Below are 25,417 nucleotides of genomic sequence, written 5' to 3' on the forward strand. Positions count from 1 at the left end.
TGCTGGTCCCTCAGACCGCCAGCTCTTCCAGGCCTACAGTTTGGATGCACACAGCTTTGGGCTCCTTGGACGCACACAGCATCTATCTTCACACAGAGACTCTCAATAGCAGCCACTGCTCCAACTCCACCTTCCTTCTCCTCCTGCTCTCACTAGCCCCTCGTTATATGTGCTGTGTGCACCTGGGCACACACTCTGCTGGCTGTCCACAAGACCCGGACACAGGGTTGGAGATCCCGTCCCACCCAAGACTCTTGGGGATCTCCAAACTACAGAGTCCCATCCGGCGATGGCAAAAACTGGAGAAAACTGCCAGAGCAGTTTTCTCCATTTAAAATCTACACTCTGTAGTAAGGATGAGCTCCGGCGTGTTCGCAAGCTGCACGTGCAGATCCTGTCAGGAGGTCGGCACTGCGGTAATCACAGGCAGGGAGACATTGTCCCGATGTGCGGCTGCAGAGAACGGGAAATGTCTCACTGCCTGTGATTCTGTGATTAGCGCCGTGCCGATTTCGTGGCGGGCTCTGCATGTGGGCTGTGCGAACACGCCGGAGCTCATCCTTGTTCTGTAGTCTTGCAGTCCGCAGATGTGCAAACTCTGTGTCCCCTTTTTCTCTCCATTTCCATAGGGACATTGTTGCAATGTCATATATACCGTGTGTGTGTGTGTGTGTGTGTGTGTGTGTGTGTATATATACACTATATTACCAAAAGTATTGGGACACCTGCCTTTACACGCACATGAACTTTAATGGCATCGTAGGTTTAAGCCACAAACACACTTTGATTTTTTTTTTTTTTTTTTTCTGCAGATTTTTGTCTTCAGATTTACCAAAACCATATAATATGAGGTCAAGCCTTAAGAGTTTCAATTTGTATGCGATCAGGCAGGCCCTTGCACACTACATGGGTTTTGGTAAATCTGAAGACAAAAATCTGCAGAAAAACCAATTAGTGTGTATGGGGCCTTAGTCCGTAGGGTTCAATATTGATTCTCTGCAGCTATAACAGCTTCAACTTTTCTGGGAAGGCTGTCCACAAGGTTTAGGAGTGTGTCTATAGGAATGTTTGACCATTCTTCCAGAAGTGCATTTGTGAGGTCAGGCACTGATGTTGAATAAGAAGGCCCAAAGGTGTTCTATCGGGTTGAGGTCAGGACTCTGTGCAAGCCAGTCAAGTTCCTCCACCCCAAACACTCTCATCCATGTCTTTATGGACCTTGCTTTGTGCACTAGTGCGCAGTCATGTTAGAACAGGAAGGGACCATCCCCAAACTGTTCCCACAAAGTTGGGAGCATGAAATTGTCCAAAATGTCTTGGTATGCTGACACTTTAAGTCCTCATGCACACGGACGTTTTTACAGCTGCTTTTTTGAGCTTTTTTTGCAGCTTAAAAAGGCCTGTCTATGTTAGTCTATGGCTTCATGCCCACCTAGGCGTTTTTGAGCTGCAAGTGGCATAGGCGTTTTTAAGCTGTAAAAAAAACCCAGGACCAGTGGGTTCTGAGAGATGTTTTTCAGCTGTAAAAACGCTCTAACGCTGAAAAACGCTCAAAAACGTCATTCACCAACGTTTTTTAACGTTTTTGATCCATTGAAAAAAAAAAAAAATTTGGAAAAAAAAAAAAAACTAAAAAATACTACCGCGGAAAAACGCTCAAACGCTATTGCAAAAACGCTAAAAAAAGCTGAAAAAAGTTTTAAAAAATCACTGCAAAGATACTGGCGTTTTCATAACGTTATTTTAACAGCCTGTGTGCATGAGGGCTAAGAGTTCTATTCACATGAAATAATAACATTAAAAGGACCTCTGCGCTACTACTCAATACATATACTGACTTGTGATCCCACTAAAGTGTAATGCTGCAAAATGTATAGTGTAAACAACCACCGCAAAACTAAGAATAAGTGAATAAATAATTTCGCGCAAAACACAGGGAAAATATAAAAAAGTGTATCATATGTGTGACGTGTAAAGCACACTAGGTCACCAAATGATGCTATTCGATAAATACATCCAATGAGAAATATAAACAAAATGTCTAATAGTGAGAATGGGTGTCATATATGAATCATAACATGATGATGAATAGATAAAAAACAAAAGTTCATTGGTGAAAGTGGATGAAGCAGAAAATATATCAACGGTGCTATTAATTAATTGTAAAAGTTCTTCTCATGCTTGAAATAAAATGTGAAAAAATTCTGTGCAGAAATCTTCATGCATTTGTGCTCACAGTGCCCTTACCGTAGCCTCCCTGGCGGTTTTCCCGAGTGTGGCTCGGGGTTAAAATTCAGTACCATTAGCGGTAACCCCGAGCCACACTCGGGATTGCATTGCAGGATCCTGGGGCGGCGTTACTTACCTTGTCCCCGGGATCCTGCGATGTCCCCCGCAGTGTCCGAGGGCTCTGTCCTCCTCCGAAGCCTCTCCTTGCCAGGCTCCGTTCCCTGCGAGCGGCGCGACGCACGGGGGCGGAGCCTGGCAGCAAATTCAAAAAAATGTCAAAATCATAACACATACAGTACTGTAATCTTACAGATTACAGTACTGTATGAAATGATTTCACATCCCTTTTGTCCCTAGTGCTTTGTCCAATGCCCTGCATGCAGTTTTATGTGATATACACTGTTCTTTCTGCCTGGAAACTGGAGATTGTCCATAGCAACCAAAAAGTCTCCCTTTACGTCAAAAGTGGCTTTAGACCAGCTAGAAAACAGCGATAGTAAATTAGAACACTTGCAGAATTGAGCGATAGTGAATTGTGGGGAAATTTATTTTATTACTATTTTTTTAAATTTTTTTTAATTATTTATTTTTATTTATTATATTATAATTTATGTTTTTGTGTTTCAAACTTCATCATACCGGGATATCTACTAGACTCTGGTTTGGACAGATTTAAGTGTGTTATTGTTAAGATTTACAGACCTACAATATAAAACGCCAAATTTCCATGCAAAATAATTGTACCGCTTTCAGCACCTAAAATCCGAAATAATCATACCGCCAGGGAGGTTAAGGGGCTTAAAAGCCTTGTAGAAAGTGCTGAGTGCTGATAGGGATGACTGTTCTAGATGTTGTTGGCTAGTGGTGGCTGGCTTGCAGTGGATGGATGTCCTTGGTAAATCTTTATGGGGCTCGGTTCAGGGTTCCGGACATGATGCCAAGAAGAGAGAGAAGGGAAAACAAGGGGGCCATTAAAATTATAGACCGATCATTTCTTTGTCGGTGGGCAAATGTACAAAATCAGTAGGGGATCAAATACTTTTTTCCCTCACTTTATCCACCATGTTCTCCTAAAGCTTTCAAAGGGCACTTTGGTGCAAGCCAGCCACCACTAGCCAACAACATCTAGAACAGTCATCCCTATCCGCACTTTCTACAAGGCTTTTATGTAAGCCCCTTAAGGTAAGGGCACTGTGAGCACAAATGCATGAAGATTTCTGCACAGAATTTTTTTCACATTTTATTTCAAGCATGAGAAGAACTTTTATAATTAATTAATAGCACCGTTGATGATATATTTTCTGCTTCATCCACTTTCACCAATGAACTTTTGTTTTTTTATCTATTCATCATCATGTTATGATTCATATATGACACCCATTCTCACTATTAGACATTTTGTTTATATTTCTCATTGGATGTATTTATCGAATAGCATCATTTGGTGACCTAGTGTGCTTTACACGTCACACATATGATACACTTTTTTTTATATTTTCCCTGTGTTTTGCGCGAAATTATTTATTCACTTATTCTATTCACAAGAACTAAAGGGCCGAGCCTAACCCCTGGAAAACAACCCCTACACCATAACCCCCCTCCACCAAATGAGAGAAAAAAAAAATGAATGCAGCCATCACATCTAAGAATTGGTAAGCTGCAGTATAATAAATGCTTGCTTTTGGGTTTAATGCTGCTTTAAATAGCGGATGTGTATATGGATTATTTTTTATAGGGTATCATTGGTGTCACTTTAATATCTGGGGTTATCCAAGGCATTTGAAGTTTCTGTAACTTTGATATAGTGTAGCTTTTTTTTTTTTCTGTATCCAAGCCTTGGGAGAATAGTGATCCATTCAGAGAAGGAGGCTCCTCCTGTGTAATGTGACTGACTGCTGACTGCTCTGGCATGAGTGTAGGGGGGTCTCTGGTTGGGGGTCCCTCTGCCTGGTCATGCTCTGTCTCCTCCAGCCATCTATTGTACTATTGCTGAGTCACAGTGACTCTTGGCTCCAACCCAAACAGAGTAGTCAGGGGAGGGGGGGACTACGGCTTCCTTTATAAACCTGTCTCTCTTCTCCTTCCTCATCTGTTCTAGCAGAGCCTTCCACAGCTCAACATCTAACACCAGAAGGTGTCGTCATCCACCGTCCCTTCTCCACCATCCACCATGTCCAAGAAAGTCATCACAGTCTTCGGAGCCACAGGTAAGTGAGGATGGAGAGCCTGCAAATTCACCGATCAATTGTGTGCTTCAAGTCTTCTCCTTGAGTGCCGTACGGCTTGGACTGAGACAATGGGGTTGATTTACTAAAGGCAAATAGACTGTGCAGTTGCTCCAGACTTCAGTAAATGAGGGCAAGCTTTGACTTCCATCATCCAATCGTGTGCAAGCAAAAATGCTGTGTTTTTTTTTTTTTTTTTTGTATTTTACTTGCATGTGATTGGGTATTTATTGTAAAAATGAAGCTTTACTACTTTGTTAAATTAAAAAAAAAAAAAAAAATGAAGCTTTACATCATTTGCTAAGCTCTGACGCTACTGTACTTGCAGGAGTGCACAGTTTGTCTTTTTGGTAAATCAACCCCAAAGGGGAGTAGACTCCTCCTGAAAATGTACCTGTCAGTGCAAATATAGTATCATGGACAGTACTCAACTTTGTTGTTGTTGCACTAATACTGTTGCAATCACCTTAAGGGTTCATTCGCAGTTTTACTGCCCCCGCCCACCCTTACAGTGTCATGCAGCCATTCGCGGCGGTACACATGCCGCAGTCTCGATGCTGTGCAACTTAAACCACATTCTGCTTTCTGCAGGTGTTGACACTGCTGAACAGAACGAATGCAACGCAAACGTTTTGCGGTGCTGTAGTGCGGCACGTAAAAAGTGAAATCAGGTGGCGAAGAGGCAACATATAACCTTCTCACCGCCCGTGCAAATGAATGGGCTAAAGGCGCACAGCACTCAAATCGCAGGGTGCGATTTCTGGAGTGAACCGGCCCTAAGGCTTGATTCACACTTATGCTTTTTTAGTGCTTTTTGCATTTTGCAGATTTACACTACAGTCCATTTAACATGGTTTCCTATGGAACACGTTCCGTAGAGCAAATACGCAAAAAGCACTAAAAATGCCTAGGTGTGAATCCAGTCTTAGGGCCGGGCTACCTGGGTAAGTTTAATCTCTGGATGTTGAAAGGTTTAAAGTAGAAATTCAGGCAAACGACTAAATACACAGATGAAATGTAACTATTAACCTGTCAATAGATGTTATATTTTTTGGCAATCCTGTTCTGTCCTGAGAATTGCACAGCTCTGCCACACAGCGTAGCCCCTGGCTGGCAGGGCAAGAGACTCCCAGCCTGTGACTGGACAGTGAAAGGAGAAGCAGCACACTGACCTGTCACTCTGCTCTCTCCTCCTATCAACATATTTCTTGATAGTACATGAACACTGCAGCACAATTGCAAGAGGCTGATACCAGGTCACATTCAAGTACCGTGTGTTATAATAAATAAAAAAAAAAATTATTATTTAGAATTAAAAACCTAATACTTATTCCTCCAGCGGCGGAGGTGATCGGATCCTCGCACGTCAGTGGCATGGAGACGAGTGAGGGGAAGATGGCCCCCACCCATCTCCATACCATTGCAGGGCGGAAGCGACGTCAAAACGTCACTTCCACCCATAGCTCTTAAATGGCCATTTTTTTTTTTTTTTTTTTTTTTTTTTTATTGCATTTTAGTGCTCTTTTTGACCCCAGATCTCATATTTAAAAGGTCCTGTCATGCTTTTTTCTATTACAAGAGATGTTTACATTCCTTGTAATAGGAATAAAAGTGACACAATTTTTATTTTTAAGAACAGTGTATAATAAGACAAAGAGAAAAAAAAATGTAAACGCGCCCCGTCCTGCCGAGCTCGCGTGCAGAAGCGAACGCATACGTGAGTAGCGCCCGCATATGAAAACTGTGTTCAAACCACACATGTGAGGTATCGCCGCAATTGGTAGTGCGAGAGCAATAATTTTAGCCCTAGACCTCCTCTGTAACTCAAACATGCAACCTGTAGAATTTATTTATTTATTTATTTTTTAAACGTCACCTATGGAGATTTTTTTAAGGGTAAAATGTTATCGCCATTCTACGAGCGGGCGTAATTTTGAAGCGTGACATGTTTGGTATCAATTTACTCGGCATAAAATTATCTTTCACAATATAAAAAAAAAAAAAATTGGGCTAACTTTACTGTTGTCTAATTTTTTTTAGTTCAAAAAAGTGTATTTTTTTTACAAAAAAGTGAGCTTGTAAAACTACTGCGCAAATATGGTGACAAAGTATTGCAACGACCGCCATTTTATTTTCTAGGGTGTTAGAACCTCCAAACATTATACTTGTTTTTTTCAAGAAAAAGAAAAAAAAAAAACAAATCTCAAAAAGAGGCTCGGTCCTTAAGTGGTAAATATAAATTAAAAAAAAAAAAAAAAAAGTATGTATGTATGCACTGGAAGGGAGGAACCAGAGGGAAGTCAAAATATAAGCAGATTAAACTTCCCTTTTTAAATTTGCTAGTGAATAACGATTGCTAAACCGATATGTTGTCAGTCACAAAACCTATAGATCCCTATGGAGTAAACTACACAAGTATCATGCAGCTATTAATCACACTTGATTGGATCATTGTGGGAGACTGATCGCTACTGCATGCTACTTGAAAATTGGGCTGAAAAAGAAAACTAATGCTGCTATCATATCTTGTCAAAACGAATGACGTGGCTATTTAAAGCGCAGAAAAGGAATATACAGTGCAATCTTAAAGAATCCTGTTGCTTGTCACTCCTGTTATTTGTATAGACATTTTCCGTCCTATATTCATTTTAACCATATAACTGCAGAATGCTGCACACGTCTGATGATTGCAGAATAGGTTCACTTGCATGGGGTGTGAAGAAATGTTTGGGTGAGTGTGTATGTAGCATAGGTCATATCATGGTTATCCTTGCCAAGAGTTTGGCGGTGATCCCAAAGCCGGGCTGATCTGGGTAACAATCAGGGCAGGCTGTCTATCCTGTCCGGTTAATGTTCACCCAATGACCTCTGTTGCACAGATCAGCTGTAAGATCAGTATTCTGTTTTATTCCAGGTATTTTTATATAATGCTGACAATTTTTAAACAGTGCTTTACATACTGTACATTCACATCAGTACCTGCGTCCAAGGAGCTTACAATCTAAGGTCCCTATATCATATACATACTAGGATTAATTTAGACAGGAGCTGATTACCTACCAGCATGTGTTTGGAGTGTGGCAGAAAACAGAATACCCAGAGGAAACCTAAACAAGGAGAACATGCAAACTCCATGCAGCTAGTGTCCTGTGCCCAGTGCTGCAAGACAGAAGTGCCAACCACTAAGCCAGGTTATTAGTTTGGCTCATGTAACGGTTACGTGTCACTGTACAAAGTTTTATTTATTGTGGCTCCTCTCCAACATGCATCTGTAACCTTTCCTGGTACTAATAGTTCATAAATGCACCCAAGGGTTTTGCAATGTGGATATTAAGTTGGCCAAGCACTTTGCTTTATTGTGTAATCAGGTCTCTGCTTCACCTGTAAAACCAGTTACTGTTTTCCAGTTCCCTTTTGCCTTCTATTCAAAGGCTACTGGACCAGCATGTAGTGGGGTGGGTCAAAGTCAAAACTCCTGATGTGGTTACTTATTCAGGCTAGGTTCACACTTGAGTGGGTGGAACAGTCTGTAGACCAGTAAGCAAGGGAATGCCAGGACTGAGACCCCGCAGGATCAGCCTTAGAGAAAGGGGTATCGATGGGGGGGCCCCCCAAAAGTAGAAAAATACACAGACACTAGATTCTTGAGCTTGGATCAGTACTCGCAATATCCCAAGGCAGAGGCACGCACTCGTCCATGAGTCCTCCAGACCAGATCTTTGGCTCCAGAAAAAATAAAAATAGCCCCCCACCCCCCCCACCCCCTCTACTATAACAGGGGCCACGGTGACAGATAGCAGACTTCAGCAGGACTGCCTCAAAGAGGCAGCAGCCCCTGAGGATGGAAACGTCTTCATTTGGACCAGACCAGGGCTGCTCCAGACCCCCAACTATTTATTTTCTCCTCAGCAACCTACTGGGCACACCTCCCCAGGGATTGGCTAAATCACAATAAATATTCAGGCTGCCCTTTTTGACTTTCCTAGCACTCTGTCCTGGATGCATTCTGTAGGACAAGGTAAGACCTAGGAGGGTGCTTCCAGATCACACCGTGAGTGTGCGGAGGACCCAGGAGGGCTCTGATGTTCTGGACAAGATCAGTAGGGTTTTTTTTTTTTGTGCTCTTATCAGAAACAAGAATGCTTTCAATGGTTTTAATCGATTTTTAGATTTAAGGGACCACTAGGAAGCAAATATGAGAATTTTATGGTTCTGAATCTGTCCAGGAAAACTTTTTTTTTTTTTTTTTTTTTTTTTTTTTTGCTCTGACCCCCTTTTTGTCTTTTTGCCTTCTGTACAGGAGCTCAGGGTGGCTCTGTAGTCAAGGCTCTGCTAGAAGATGGCACCTTTGCCGTTAGGGCGGTGACACGTGATGTTAAGAAAGAAGCTGCTTTGAAGCTGAAGGAGGCCGGCGCTGAGGTGGTGGCTGCAGATCTGGATGACGAGAAGAGCATTGAGGCTGCCCTGAAGGGAGCTTATGGAGCTTTCGTGGTCACCAACTTCTGGGAACATTTCAGCAAAGATAAGGAAATTGCCCAGGTAAGCTGAGACATCCCCATGTTAATGCTATGTAATAAACCTTTCCTCTTAAAGGGACCCTCTGCTATCCTACTATATGTACTAGGGTGGTCTTCCAAATAATGTAGGCATTTCTCGATTCTACAGATAATGCTAGAGAAGACATGTGATAGGTGATAAAACGGCAAACTCAACCTTTTTACCCCTACGGGAACCCCTGATAAATCCAGTTAATTGCTGGTGAATGAGAAGAATGCCTTGTAACAGTGATGGTCAGAATTTGACCCATACAGATAAAAAGATCAGTGGGTTTACGTAGCTGGCTCTTCCAAGTGGCATTGACCTCAGACTATGGTCAAGTAGCCCCTAGCAACCTCTGGAGGTACCCTAGGGTTTTTTGGTTGAGAATGGCTGCCCCAACCTTGCAGTAAAGGAAATGCATAGGATGCCACTGCCTTCCTCTCCTTCGGAAAATGCTAGTTCCTGACTTTCCTGTTTATCCAGGACTTTCATAGCTTTTGAATCATTGTCATGGAGCAAATATAAAGATCAGGGAGTTTGTCTCAGATTGCCTTTTTTTTTTTTTTTTTTGTTATGCTTGTTCCATGTTAGTGCCTGGAGAGCATTATCTACACCATCTGCAGAAATAACATTTATTGTACCCTTCTGTGTCCACATATACAGCATATCTTCAGAAGTGTTCTAGAGCAGTGGTTCCAAACCTTAAGACCTAGGTCCGGGAAATTCTTTCAAAACTTTCCATGCCCAACAGTAAAAAAAAGTTTCTGCAATAAAAGTATGGGAATGTACAATATGTATTGGAATGCTCTGGATGTGGCTGACTGTCAATGCAAGGGTGGCGGAGGTTCTGAAGGGGCGTAGGGGGCTTTTCAGTAGACTTGGTGGCCCTGCAGAGGATGAGGTTTCTGGAGGAGGGTTGGGTCTCTTCAGGAAGCTGGGGCTTTGTAGAGGCACTGTTGGAGATGGGAAGTCACAGCAGTGGCTAGGAGGCACTGTTAGAGGTTGGGAGGCACTATGGGACACTGTTAGAAGTTAAGAGGAACTGTAAGGGGCTGAAGGCTCTGCAGCAGACAGAGTGGCTCTGTGTGAGGTAGGGGGCACTGTGGGGGCTCAGGGATGTAATGGTGCCTGGGGGCACTGTGGGGGAGGGGTTGGGGGGCACTGTGGGCAATTAAGGGAGGCATTATGGGATCTAGGAGGCACATTGGTAGGTTAGGGGAGCTAGCTGTAGGCCTATGAGGAGGGAGGTCACGGCCCAGCAGCAGGTTACTTCCTAGTGGTTGAGAACCATTGTTCCAGAGCTCTGAAACCTGGAGAACACTATATGCTGACATTTTCTGTAAAGTCACAAGCTGATGCACACAACTTTTTTGGGCCATTTATGTAATTGGTGATTTCACTGGCTTATAGGAACGTACCAGGGAGATTGAACCAACATATGTTTATCAGGAAATGTTGAAATGAGCACCATAAGTTTTATTTGTTTTAGGACCAGTCATGAGGACATACTATGCATGGATGTCGCAAGATGCTAGAATTTTTCTTTTTCATTCATGCATCCACTTTCCTGGTGGATGTTCCCTTTCAAATTTGGCTTAAGAGCTATTGCAGGAAAATTGATATTTGTCGATCTAAATCCCAGACTCTTGGTATTTTGCTTCCCTACAGTTCCTTTTAATTTTAGTACATTTTTTTTGGTCACCTTTGTTGTAACATAGACGCCTACAGGATCTTTCTCTGATTACAAAACCAATCACACTCTTGTAAAAAATCATCGTCAATAGTTAGTGGGGTTTTTTTTCCACTTCTTCTCTCCTTCCTTTTTCCTCTTTGTTTTCCCTTCCGAGACCCCTCCCTACCCTCTTCCCACCTAGTATTCACTTTGTACCCCTTCTGAACCTACCCTTTTCCTAAACCCTTATTTCCACTTCTCCTACTTGATCCTCTTTATTACCCACTACCAATTTCTCCATTTACGAACCTCCCCATCACTGGGTTTACATTGCTGCTCCTTGAGACCCCATGCCCCATTTTGGGCCTCTTCCACATTACCCTTTGTGAAATGCTAATGACTTCCCATACATGGATCTGCCTTAACCACTGTTGTAATCTTAACCAATATAGGATATGCATATGTATCTCCTTTTTAAAAATCCTTCATTTAGTTAATAAATCAGCCATAGTAAAGTAGTCTGCCCCTCACTGGCATGCTGTAGAGTGGGACCCTTGCTCTGTATGTTCAATCAATTACCTCTCTGCAAAGGTCCAGCATGATCCACTGTGATTGACAGCTACAGATTCAATCAGCTATCCAATTAGCAGAGAGCACAAGTTGGCTGAATTTGTTTTTGGCAACTTCTATTTTGCAGCAAGTTACAACTGACGTCTTTCTTTTCAAGGGCAAACGTATTGCGGACGTGTCTAAACGTCTCGGCCTGACGTTGGTGGTGTACAGTGGTTTGGAGAATGTGAAGAAATTGACCAACGGAAAGCTGGAAGTGCCGCATTTTGACGGTAAAGGGGTGGTGGAGGAGTATTTCCGGGAAATTGGCGTGCCCATGACCAGTGTGAGGCTACCCAGCTACTACGAGAACTTGCTGACCTTCTTCAAGCCACAGAAGGACAAGGATGGCGATGGCTACACTCTGGGTAAGATGATGGTGTAGCAGTAGTATATATATATATATATAATATTATATTCAGAGATTACTCTTGTCTGTATGTAGGTGTGGTGTGGAGTCAATGATTCACACCTGCAGGTGCAATAAACTTATATTGAAGAAATGCAGCAACAGTTCACAACAAACCCATTGGGAAAGCCAGCCGGGCAGACTCACTGTTCAGTAGCGTGAAAGGAGTAGATTCCAGCTGGAATGACAGCATCTGTTGAGAGGGGACTGAATGCGACCTGGTCCCCAATCGAGAGAATGTCCATAAGAAATGGGGCTCTACTCTTGCCCTCTTCCTTAGGAAACTTTCCCTAGTGGGGAACTTATTACTGTCCCTCACAGATCAAAAGTGTGCCAAAACCCGGGAGCCAGGGCCTTAAATCGTCTCTGCCTGACCCTGGATGGCTGCTTGGGGCAGCAGCATCCAATAGGATAACTTCCCCAGTGACCCAGAAAACCATAGAGGAACCTTGTTCCTCCTGACTTCCTCTCCAGCAACAGGGCAGCTGCAGAATAGAGCCACCTGCCATGGAAAAAGTAGACTGCACCTGCCTACATGTAGCCAATATTTGGCACTCGAGTCATTCATTGCCACTAGTCTTACTTTGTTGGATTTTTTTTTTTTTTCACTCTTAAAATAGTGACTAGACTTACACAGGATACATCTCCCCTACTTTATTAGGAGGCTCAAACATGCAAGCTGGGGCAATCTTTTGACTGGGAGTGGGGAGACCTATTTCTTCTGTGGTCCAACTGTGCCCACGCTTGAATACCACCCAATGTCTATAGCCAGCAAAAGCCTAAGGGGATTTGTTTGGACTAGTGGTTCCTTGGCCTAATCTATACTATTATTCCATAAGTTTGTAACTATAAGGTGTTTTGGCTACACATCTGTAAGGTCTTTATTGCTGTCTGCATTCTCCCTGGGGAGCATCATTCTCTTAGCTTGTCCAGGTGACCATGGTTGCTGAGACAAAGAAATGGGAAAGCCAAAATATTTAAATTTTCACGGAAACAGGAGAAGAGAAGCCTTCAGATGAGGGTCCCTACACTGGCGACAAATAAGAGGGTGTTTTTTTTTTTGTTTTTTTTTTTTTGTTTTTTTTTTTTGTTTTGTTTTTTTTTCACTTTCTGTTGTGCCTCTTGAAAGGGAAGTGGAGGGCAATCTCCCCAACAGGATACAGATGGCAAAAAGTGTCATTTTAACTATTCTCCGCTTTACCTAAAAATAAAAATACCTTTTTCAATGTTCATTGATTAAATCTTCACTGATCTTATATGACCTTATATAAAATGAAGTATGATCATATTCTTGGACCCCTTCTCTTCTCTATCTACACCTCCTCCCTTGGTCACTTGATAACCGCCCATGGCTTCCAAAACCACTTATATGCCAATGACACCTAAATCTATCTGTCTACTCCTCACCTCACTCCTTCAGTCTCCTCTTGCACTACTAACTTACATATCAGCATGGATGTCGCACCACTTCCTTAAACTAAATCTCTCTAAAACTGAGCTATTAATATTCCCCCCCCGCGCCCCCCTCCATGACTTTTCCATCAAAATCAACAATGCAACTATCAGTCCCTCCCCTCACGCCAGGGTACTAGGTGTAAGACCTAGGTCCTAGACTCTGACTTGTCATTTCAGCCTCAAATCCAATCGTTGTCAAAAGTTTGTAGAATTCACCGTTCTCTAAAATTCGCCCCTTTTTAACAAATGAAACCACCAAGCTCCTCATTCACTCCCTCGTTATCTCTCGTCTTGACTATTGCAACTCCCTTCTCATTGGCCTGCCTCTCCATAGGCTACCCCCTCTTCAGTCTATCATGAATGTTGCTGCCAGACTTATCCACCTTACCAACCGCTCAGTGTCTGCCAACCCTCTCCACCAATCCCTACACCGGCTCCCAATCACCCAGCGAATTTAAATTCAAAATACTGACCACAACATACAAAGCCATTCACAACTCTGCCCCAAGCTACATCACTAATCTTGTTTCCAAATATCACCCAAATCGTCCTCTCTGCTCTTCTCAAGACCTCCTACTCTTAAGCTCTCTCGTCTCCTCCTCTCATGCTCGTCTCCAGGATTTCTGTAGAGCCTCTCCTATCCTCTGGAACTCGCTACCTCCACCTGTTCCGGCTATCCCCTACTCTTGCTACCTTCTGGTGATCCCTGAAAACTCATCTCTTCAGGAAAGCCTATCATGTCTCTGACTAATCTTTTACCAGCTCCATCAGCTCATTCCCCACAGTTACAACCTTTTGTACCACCTGCCCCTATTAGATTGTAAGCTCTTCTGAGCAGGGCCCTCTTAATCCTCTTGTATTTTATTGTATTATAACTGTATTGTCTCCCTTTTTATATTGTAAAGTGCTGCGTAAACTGTTGGTGCTATATAAATTCTGAATAATAATCTCTAGTGTGACGCTGATATTTATCACCTTGCAGGCTTCCCTATGGGTGACATCCCCCTGGATGGGTTTTCTGTGAAGGATCTGGGTGGTGTTGTTCTCAGCATCTTGAAGTCGCCCTCAAAATACACTGGCAAGGACATTGGTCTCAGCACAGAGAAGCTGACGACAGAACAGTACGCTACCATAATGACCAGAGTGCTCGGCAAGAACATCAGAGATGGCAAGGTAATTGGTGGCCACAAGTGATTGCTCCAATCTAAAGCAAAGCTTGCACAGGAGATTTGCCCAACATGGCCATAGAGAGAAATAAAAACCTAATAGGGAATCAAGGAAGAGACCTCCAGCTTCTGCATAAAAGGTTAAAGCATTTCAGGGTTCTAAGTTTCATCGGGACTTGGGAATAGAAGAAAAGCTAAGGTCTGGATCATCCCTTCTCAGCCTTTTTAACACATGGGAACCCTTAATATAACTTTTGGTTTCAGGGATCCGCTTCTAATAACTGATATATCTACCTCTTGGGGTACAATACCATTAACGGTAATTTGGGATAGAAGAATAAAAAGAATAAAGGGTGCAGTTTGGTTGTGGTTTTTGACAACCAGGGCTGCTCTGTACAACCATATTGTCTAGAAAAGAAATGCAGACAGTAAAGTTGTTGGGTTTGCTCATATTGGTGGTTACTGGAGAAATGACACCTTACATTGATGGACAGTGGAAAAGGGACTTTTTTTTTTTTTTTTTTTATTGTTGGCCACCCTGCACAATCCAGGTGGGCACTGGGGAGAAAGGCTTCCTTACACTGGTTAGTGTACAGAAAGCAAATTACACTGGTGATCATTGTAAAGAATGCTCCTTACATTGATTGTCAGCTGGAAGCAGGACCTAATTAAACTGGTGGTTATTGAAAAGAATGCAACCATTACATATGGTTAGATCATCTTTTCAGTGGTAACTTACTGGAGAGGCAGAAATTCTTCAGTGTTTGAGGACCCCCTAGCAACCTCTAGAGCAGAGGTCTCCAAACTTTCCAAACAAGGGGCCAGTTTACTGTACCTCAGACTTTAGTGGGGCCAGACTGTGGCCAGTGCCAGTTAATGTCTCAAGCTTGCTGGTCAGTGGCATTAAAAAAAATATTACACAACCTCCCTTTTGGTCAGTGGGAGAAACTGTGCCTCCATCACTGGTGTCAGTGGAAGGAATAGTGTCTTAAGGGCTGAATAAAGGCAAGCAAAGAGCTGCCTTTGGCCCCTGGGCCATCGTTTGGAGACCACTGCTCTAGTTTAACACTAAGGTTCCACAGAACCCTGGTTGCGAGAGGCTGATCTCAATGGCTATCAAACTAGGTGGCAGAACAGATATTCAGAACTGGCACACATTTCTCTGTCCAAACATTCACCTTTATAATATCCCTAAGCCCTGATGGAGGATCTTGGAACCCCCCAGAACATGTTGGCCCTTTATGGTAATAAAAGTTTTTTTAGGCTGGAGTTGTGCTTAAAATGTAACTGTCATGAGAAAGTACAGGACTTGCCCCTGCCAATTCTTCTGAAAATGATGTTTTGACCTATTATAAACCTTCCTGCATATTTGTTCTAGGCCAATGACAGGAGATCTGGCTGCAACTAGCATTTTCAGAAGGCCAGCAATGGCAGGCTACATATTACATGGCAGGTCCCCATTTCATGGAGCTAATGTTTAACCTTCACTCTTTAACTTTTACAGCTGACTCCCGAAATCTATGCAAAGATGGGCTTTCCCGGGGCACAGGAGCTGGCCAACATGTTTACATTCTACACAATGAAACCAAACCGCGACATTCAACTCACCCTTCAGCTCAACCCCAAAGCTAAGAAGTTTCAGTCCTGGCTACAGGAGAACAAGGCCGCCTTTGATAACCTGTGATGTGAACCTTGTTCCCTAAACCGTGAAAAGACTGTGGTGTTCATTTAATGTGAACTTGTCCTTCCTGTGCCACGTAGGTCAGAATTTGGACCTTTTTTTTTTTTTCATAACTTTTTTTAACTAAAACCAACCATGACCGTCGTCTGCACTTTTGTATTAATAAAATGGATTTCCTATATCCTTGTGGGCTTCCTTTCGTTCTGCTTGCAGTTGGTATGGATGAAAAAACACTGGTTCACTGTGTGAGCACATCACTGCAATATATTTTGTTAGCTGAGAAACTCATCTAAAAGTTTATTTAGGCTAACTACATTCTCAGCTGATAACACCAACTGTGGGATTTCCACATCTTTACTGTTCTGATGCAGTTTAAGATTACATTGCTTCTCATCCACTTCATGCTGTGGCCATGTGTCTTCTTTTGAATCACATGTCTTCTTGTTGTAGCACCCTGATGTCTAGGCAGGGTTGCTAACACATTTATTTGCCAAGTGAATTTTGCCTTGGCTAATTGATAGGTCAATTGATTTCACCCTAATTCTGGTATTGCTGCACTTCTCTCTTCTATCACTAGATGGCTGGGTATTTGGTGTCATTAGATAAGACAAGGGCATTGCAAGGACAGATTAAGAATGAATGGGGTGTCTCAGCCAATGGGCAGGGATTTTCTTGGGTCCCTTGGCCTGCTGGGAGAGCCTATTTATTTGGGTGGAGTTAGGTGATCAGGGTTCTATGCCACCTGGACGGCTGTCTGGGTGGACATGTGTTGAAATGCCCCGGGCTGCTAGGCCATAAGCCTTGGGCCTATCCTAGGGACATCTGTCTGAGGGCCTATCCAGAAGCAAGAGAGCGGCATAGGGTTGGGACTGTGGCTTGCAGTCCAACCAAAAGGAAAGGTTCTGCCGGCCGGAGAACCAGCTGTGGTCAGAGGTAGAAGGGAAGCTGTTGCCACTAAGGGACCATCCACATTGCTACCGGAGACCACTGAGAGTAGCTGAAGCAAGTACCTGAGCAGTATTCTCTCCAACTGAGGACGGTGAAGAATTGGGAAACTTCGGCAGGTGCCAAGCCAGGGACCCAGCCAGTGGAGGTGACCCTTGCAGAGCATTATTGCGTGCCAAGCCAGGGACCAAGTAGGCCAGCGGGGTGACATTAGAGGAGTATCTGAGTGCCAAGCTAGGGACCCAGCAGGGACACGGGGATGACGCTTGAGGAAGATACTGAGTTAAAAGATTGGAAGAGCTCAGAAGATTCAGTGGCGAGTGGATCTGTTAGTCTAGTGAAAGACTGGGAGCTCAGCGGAGTGAAGTTCTACAATTGGAGATTGGAGGAGAAGTAAAGGAGTTCATCGCAACCTTTGTTAGAAACTGTTACAAGACTGTTGCCATAGGAGACAGCGTTCCTACTCATGCAGAAGTGGTGTCTGGCTAGATGCCTTTCCCTGCATGGCTGTCTGCCTATAGAAGTCTTGGAGTCTGCCAATTAACATAGGATCTACTTAAGGGTGTCCTGGCCCTAACCCTCTTTCCCACAGTTCTGTTTAAGAGACAATAAATCTCTTTGCATTCAAAAAGTGTCTGGTGCCCATCAATCTACCTTGCATTACACCCACCATGCCTTGTAACCCACTCTACATAGCACGTCAGCTGTCCCTAACTCCTGGAGGTCATCATTGGGCTTCAGGGGCCCCCGGGACTTGGCTACAATTAGAAAAACAATATGTTGGCTGATTAATTTATAGTTTCTCAAATCCGGCTAGATTATAGGCTATGACCAGACACCAGAAATATAGACCAAAAAAGCTTCACTAGCTGTAAAATGAGAAGTCCCATTCAAAAATGCATGGGTATGTGACTAGGCAAGTATACCAAATTGAGGACCCAATAGACCTCAAATGGCATTATAAAAGGGTCATATCTTCCCTTTTCTCTTCTTTCTTGTCATTCTTAATGCTCCTGATGTGTTCACCGATGCGGACCTGCAGTTGTCTTAGTTTTCCGTATATAGAACTTATTACATGGACACTCCAGCATCTAAATTACCCTGGAGGTTGAGCAGTTTATGAAGTTCCTAATTTGAAATTCAATAGAGCGGTCCATCAGTGAGCACAGCAGATCCATCAACATATTTGGCAGTTGCCATTGGTGTCCAAGCCTTTTAAGGGGGGGGGGTAAACCAGATAGCCAGTTATTGGCTGTTTTCCTCTTATATTCTGAGTGGTCCAGAGTATCTTGAGGACTATTGGCTCTTCGCGCCACTAATTGTGGATGTGAATCTACAATATCTGCCAAAGCTTGGGACCTTGTTAGAATTTACAGTACTGCTGTCCGTTCTTTCGATCACTTGCCATGCATTCACCAATTTCTCCATGTTACTTGTCGAAGCTTTTTTTCAAGACTTTATGGGAATAGCCCGTGTCTCTGAACCTCTGAAACATCTCGTTGCCTTCATTCCTGAAATCTTTATCTTGGGAACAGTTCCTGCATATTCGCAGGAACTGACCACTGGAATCCCCTTAAGAGATTCGGGCTGATGACTGGATGCCTGTAAAAGTGTATTTTCCTCTGTTAGGTTTCTGTATGTGTGTAATGATTTTGCCCTCCAGAATTGATATTTGCAGATCCAAAAAAGGAATGATATTTTGGATCAGCAGTGTAGGTTAACTTTATATTTCTCTCATTAGTGTTCAGGGTTAAGAGAAACCTAGTTAACTGGTCTTCATCACCCTTCCACAGTACCAAAATATCATCAATGTACCTCAGCCAGGTGACCACATGGCCAAGGTACATCAACGAACAGTGCACTGTGTCCAATTCCCATAGGCCCAGGTGGAGTGACGCGTAGGCTAGCTACCAGATCACCTGTGGAGATCTACAACAGTTTCCATCAAAAAATAAAAATAAACCCTATAAAATATAAATTTGTGCTTTATATCTCCATCATTGTTGTGGTGTCACCCTGCCAACCAAAGCATGGGAACTGGTATAAAAGCTGTGCACATTTTGCTTATCAGCATGGCTCAATGCGGTTGCATAAAACTGCACAGTATAAAATATAAACAAATTAGAGGTTAATTGATCTGCTTTTTGTGGCCACATCCCTTGGAATTATAGAAGACCAAAATCCCCCTACTAGAAATGAGGCTTTATAGGCTCAAAAAGTGTACATTAATATTGAGTATTTAAAACATTCAGTATTTATTAGATATCAAAATAATTTTTTGTGCAATATTAAATATACATACATATCAAAAAATGTGTTTATAAAAATGGAGAGTACATTATACCACAATATTGACAAGAGTCACTTGTACAATCATTTACACATATGCATAAACCTTTCCGATGCGTTTCAGAGTCCTTAAACTCCTTTCTCAGGGAAGGTTTATCAATTGTTGTACATGTGGTCTATAACATGAAACAGATATTTGAACAAATATCAACATTTGTGTACGAATGGCATCATCCAAGAGCCAGAGTGGGAAAAAGCTGCATTACTTACAGTGTCTCCATGGACAGTGGCAAGAAAATGGTCATAGGATAAAAGCAAGATGGAGAATAGTGAGTGCCAATCCAGCAGAATTGTCAGAACCAGAAAAGTGTGGTAGATAAGAAAATAGAGGGCCTTCTCAAGCAGCGGGGTGGTTCGAGCTAGCGCTCACTGGGATCATCTGGCATTGGCGGAGAGAGACACACATCTAATTAGCTAACTGGTATAGTGGAATGATGGTTTCAAGCACAAGGAAAAAAGGGGGGGGGGGGAGTATTGTGGCCAAGATACCTACCGAGAGCCCCCCGAGCTGCTAATGGTGTCTCAATGGCCCTTGATCCACGTGTCCCAATGGTTCGAAAAAGCTGTCTATGTGGTGAGTTGTAAACCGATCACCATACACATTCAAGTTGGTCACTGTGTGTGTGGATAAAATATATTAGGTGCAAGAAAAATAAAAATGCTACACCATGCTTCAGGATTAAACAGCCAATTTATTCCAGAGTTGATTGAACTCCTTCCTATTAACCACTAAGAGTCCAACTAAACCATCAACCTAAGCCCTGATGAAAGGGGAACCATAGAGCCCCTGAAACATGTTGGCTTTATCTTTGGCTATCTGTGATGAAACAAATAGTGGAGTCTTATGTGTATTATTACAGGCATTTCTATAGCACCGACACTTTACATACCACACATTCACATTGGCCCCTGCCCACAAGGAGCTTACAAGGCCTTCTAAGGCCCCTATCACACATGAATAAATACACACATGCACATATTAGGGCCAATTTTGGCAGGAACCAAATGAACTTGCCAGCATGCCTTTGGAGTGTAGGAGGAAACCCATGCAAGCACAGAGAGAACATGCAAACTCCATGCAGATGCAATGCTCTGGCCAGAATTCGAACCAAGGAGCGGTGTGTAGACCAGTTCTCTTAAATCCTTTCAGCCATGATTGAAGCGTCATCACATCAGAGGCAAATCCCTGGAGCTTTTATATGCTACCAAAAATCAGGTAAAGTGGAAATGCTAATTAGTAGTAAGTCCAATTTTAAAGCAGCTAATTTCAGGACAGCTTGGTCTATATTACACAGGCATTCCCAGAAGTTGGGGCCAAGTTGCAGCAGCAAAGTGTCAGCAAAATAGTGTGACTTTCAGGTCGCAGTAGTGTGAATGAGATTCAAAGAATGAGAGATAAAAAACTACTACTGTTCAGTATCCCTCCCTCAGCGCACACAGAGAAAATATTGATAAAACAATAGTCAGCAGCTGCTATACTAAAATGAGATGCATCAAATATATGTCAAAGAAAAATTTCTAAAACAGCAGCGCTAGTGCAAAAATAGCAAATATTTAAAAATATCAATGAAATTGCTTAAGGAATTAGCCCAAAAAAAAAAAAAGTTTTCAGAGTTTGTTATAAAATTTTGCAAACAGGTCATTTTTCCCCTTCATTGATATGAGCTGATGAGGCTGCACTGGTGGGCACTCCGTCTGAAGTGTCCAGTGAACAGCGATTATCCCTTTGATTGATAAGCGCGTTAACCAGCAGGGTCTGGTAAGTGGATATAGGGCTGTGGCACAAGTGGTGTGGTGATGGAGACTTGGGATTGCTGCTATTTTCTTCCACGATTGTCTAGTTTATACTCGCCTGCCTTTTCTTAATGGACTTTCACTGAGTGGATCACCATTTAATACTTTGTTTAAGTGGACTCTTAAGCAATTTCATTGATATTTTTAAATATTTGCTATTTTTGCACTAGTGCTGCTAATGTTTTAGAAATTTTTCTTTGACATATATTTGATGCAAGTAAAGTTAGCCCAATTTTTTTTTTGTATACTGTGAAAGATTTTACGTTGCAAGAATCGTGATCTTTTTATTCTAAGCAAAAAAATCGTGATTCTCATTTTGTCCAGAATCGTGCAGCTCTACTCTGAATTGACATGTCAAATTGCAGGCTAAATCGGCACCTATTGACGGCAATGGAACTGTCCGAATTGGTGCGACGCCACGATTCCCAAAAGTAGTTCCTGCACTACTTTGGGCGACTTCAGGGGGCGATTTCTTACCTCCCAACTTTTCGAGATGGATATAAGAGACACCTATTAGCAAAAGTATGTAGGCATAGGACATACCTCCTAAAACACCTTCTTAAAGGAGAATTATTAAAAAAAAAAAAATATATTGGTTAACCCTCTAAGTGCTTTTTTTTTTTTTTTTACCAATAATATTCCTTTAGATTGGCTTTGGAAATTTACAAACAAAGCAATTTAGAGATTAGATGAAAAGTTTAGCGCTGGGAAACCCTTTTTGAAAGATAAAAAGTGCATTTTATATACAACTATACAGATTAGAACAAAATAAGGGACAAATGAGGAGGAAGGAGGGACAGAGGGACTTTGTTCCAAATCAGGGACATTTGGGACCTATGTGATTTCACTAGACATCTAGAAAGTGCACTGATGTCTCTGAAATCGCTCACAAAGTCGGGCTGAGTCACACTTGTGCGACTTTGGACATCAGGGTCGCTGTGCTGAGTACTATTATACCTAGAATATAAAGTAGTCCCACCATCAAACACTAGTAAATGTATGTTCTCAATATAATTGTGCTGAATATAAATGACTGAAAATCACACAGATGGTACCACCTACTGAAAGCTTGCATTAGACTCAGCAGCATATGCTGAAAAGAGGCGAATGCCTATTAGCCAATGCCACATCAGCATGAGCATGGTTGTTATTATAATATTAATGCCTGAATTTCAAAACATTATTGTATAGAATCAAACATTAGTAAATGTATTTTCTCTGTAGGTATGTGCTCAGCTCTGTAGCATAGCGGTATGCCCTGCTGCCCTCAAAGGTTCAAGCCATGAGTTCAAATCCCACTGACAGCATTAACTCCTAGAAGCGTGCATTGTACTCAGCAGCATGATTAGCCAATGCACATCAGTTTGGTTTATTCCATATTTTAACTCTTCAAATGCATGCAATGGTATGTACTTATTCAATAATATTATGGTGTGGAATTCCAAAATTCAAGGAAAAAAACATTGTAGGGTCCCCCCAGTACATACCAGGCCCTTCGGGTCTGGTATGGACTTTAAGGGGAACCCCACACCAAACTGTAAAATAAAATTGATGTGGGCCCCCCCAAAATCCATACCACACCCTTATGCAAGCATGCAGCCTGGAGGTCAGGATGGGGGGGGGGGCGAGCGAGCACCCTCCCCTTCTGAACCGTACCAGGCTACAAGCCCCAAAGCACCTTGTCCCCATGTTGATGGGGACAAGGGCCTCTTTCCGACAACCCTGGTCGGTGGTTGTCGGTCTGCGGGCAGGGGGTTTATCAGAATATGGAAGCTCCCTTTAACAAGGGGGCTGCCAAATCCTGCCCCCCTATGTGAATAGGTGTGGGGTACATCCTACCCCTACCTGTTCACCAAAAAAAGCAGTGAAATGAAAAAAATCAATAGCCGGTTTTTGACAAGTCCTTTATTGTAAAATAGCTCTGAGCTGTCTTCTTCCCTGAGCCATCTTCTCCAGACGCTGTCTCTCCCTCCTCCATCTTCCCCCCTGAGCTGTATTCTCCCAGAGCCGTCTCTCCTGCCGCCACCATCTTCTCCGTCTGCTGTGTTCTTCCGCACCGCCGGTAACACGCTAATAAAAAAAAAGCTGCTCTTCTTCTGTGGCGGTCTTCCTCCGCTGTGTTGTCACCCGCTGTGTGTCGTCTCTTACATAGCCATAGAGCGGACTCTCCGGATGACATTATTGGATGACCGCAGGTAACCGGCTGCGTGGAAGAACACATCAGCGAGAGAAGACGGCGGTGGCAGGAGAGACAGCTCAGGGAGAAGAAACATCAAACACTGGTAAATGTATTTTCTATGTATGATTGTGCTACGCCCAATAGGCTAGTGGTCAGCACTTCTACCTTGAAAAACTCAGGCTTTGAAGGACTCATGGGTTAAAATCCCACAGAGTGTTACCAAAAGATTGAATTGGTGAAAAAAAGGCAAATGACTATTAGCCAATTAGCCAAAGCAGCATATGCTGAAAATAGGTGAATGCCAATTAGCCAATGCACTTTAATTTGGCTGATTCTATTATATTAACGCTTCAAATGCATGCAATGATATGTAAGTATTCAATAATATTATTGTGTGAAATTCCAAACACCACACTAGCTAACAGGCAGTTTACATTCCTTTGTTTATTTTAATTCGCTTGTGCACTGAAAAAATAAACACAGCTGGGGGATGGTAGGTTGGCTGGTATTTGAACTTGTACTGTGAGTGCTGTGGAGACATCTGAGCAGACCACTAAGCCACTGTGCTAAGTACAAAGCCTGCATAATAGTGTAGTATGATTAAAGAATGAACATAAATAATTACCGCTTTATAGTCACCTAAATAAAAAAAAATAAAAAACAACATACAACAAATAGGTAACCTAAATGTTTAATACATGTAACTTTACAGAATAGCAGACATTACTATGTAATAATCATTCATAACTGCATTTGCTAGCAAAAGAAGGAAAAAAAACAGGAATACTAATTGCAATATACATCAATAGATGCACATGAGGTAGAGCACATCTCACATAAAAATGTTTCTTTCACATACATGGATCATGGTTACAGTGCAGTGCTATATAACAACTTAGTAGAAATTGGCATTTGCCTATGCGCGGAAGTACTAATTAGCGCTAAATTCTAATTTACTAACATTTGTGCGCCGCTAATAGCGCTCTTTTTCATTCGCACATTCGTCTGTTGAAATTTTATTTGGCTAAAATGGCCGCTATTATTTGCCATAGTGCCCAGTACTTCCTGGCGCTATAGTAAATGACCCCCATTGTGTGTTTTGTGAGTTTAAGGGAAAAAGATGTTTGTAACTACACACATTTGTGGCATGGGATCATAAGTGTAATTTAATAGTCATGCCTCTACGTGTACGTGGCCTTAAATTTTGGCTTTTAAAGGGGTGAGATCACCCCATATGAGGAAGGCAACATCCACACAGTCTTGGGATACTAATGTCTCATTTGGCCTTCACTTTACCAAAATCGAACTTTGTAAGTTCCTGAGTTTGGGATGTGTATCTAATGTTTTGGAACATGCCAGTTTAGCCCCAAAAAAGGGGAAATAATGCAAAACATACATGTTATACACCAGGTTGTTGGTTTGTTTTAAAACCTTAAAACACACATGTGAATGGGCTTTGAGTAAATTGTTTTTTACTAAACAATGTGTGGCTTATTATTTCAAAGCTCAATACCAGTGTATTTGTTAAGTTGTTGTAGTTACAGTGACAATGTGCTCTTAAATGTGGCCAACTCCTGCAATTTTAAGGTCCTCCAAAAAAGAGTTGAAAAGGCATAATGTTTTTGAACTTCATGCTATAGATTCATTAAGAACAAAAACATTGTGTGTGTGTGTGTGTAGCAGACCAACAGCACACCATAATAATTAGCTGAAGAAGATAATGTTACCTCATGTAGCAAATAAGGTACATTTGCATTATTGGAGCAAGTGGCCAAAATAAAGCCCATTTGTGAACATATTAGACAGATAAGAAACACAGACAACGGTAGTTCAAATGAAATATGAGTTTATGATCTCGAAAATTATATTAGGCATAATCAGCTACAATTTGCTACCAAGCCTCTGCTCCTTCATCCACAAAACAATCTGGGTATTTCTGCCATAAATCTCTGGCAATTTGTGAGGGCAATCCAGCACGGGCATTTTCAAGAGCTGTCAGCATGCCCACAGATGGCCGAGCTGCAGCCTCTTTAGCTGGGCCAGCCATTGGCAGTGAGGCAAGGTAGCTAGTCGCCTTTCTCCTTAAAAAATTATGTAAAATACAACAGCACAGGACCACATGGTTGATCTTGTAGAGTGCCAGGTTGATTGGAGTCAAAAATAGC

General features: G+C 42.4%; 1 protein-coding gene across 3 annotated transcripts in view; it reads left to right on the plus strand.

Moving 5' to 3' along the window:
- Positions 1-16,166, plus strand: part of LOC141148622 (nmrA-like family domain-containing protein 1) — a 37,907-nt gene extending 21,741 nt beyond the window's left edge. For 2 of the 3 annotated variants that reach the window (XM_073636231.1, XM_073636230.1), the window contains exons 2-6: positions 4,331-4,436; positions 8,755-8,993; positions 11,393-11,642; positions 14,121-14,311; positions 15,809-16,166. In XM_073636231.1, the coding sequence (XP_073492332.1) occupies positions 4,400-4,436; positions 8,755-8,993; positions 11,393-11,642; positions 14,121-14,311; positions 15,809-15,988 (897 nt within the window). In that variant the 5' untranslated portion in view covers positions 4,331-4,399 and the 3' untranslated portion in view covers positions 15,989-16,166. Of the gene's footprint in view, positions 1-4,283; positions 4,437-8,754; positions 8,994-11,392; positions 11,643-14,120; positions 14,312-15,808 lie in introns of those variants that run through there. The other variant, XM_073636229.1, reaches the window with a different exon arrangement.
- Positions 16,167-25,417: the final 9,251 nt, after the last annotated feature.

The sequence above is a fragment of the Aquarana catesbeiana genome, linkage group LG06, assembly GCF_042186555.1.
Source record: "Aquarana catesbeiana isolate 2022-GZ linkage group LG06, ASM4218655v1, whole genome shotgun sequence".
Lineage (NCBI taxonomy): Eukaryota > Metazoa > Chordata > Amphibia > Anura > Ranidae > Aquarana > Aquarana catesbeiana.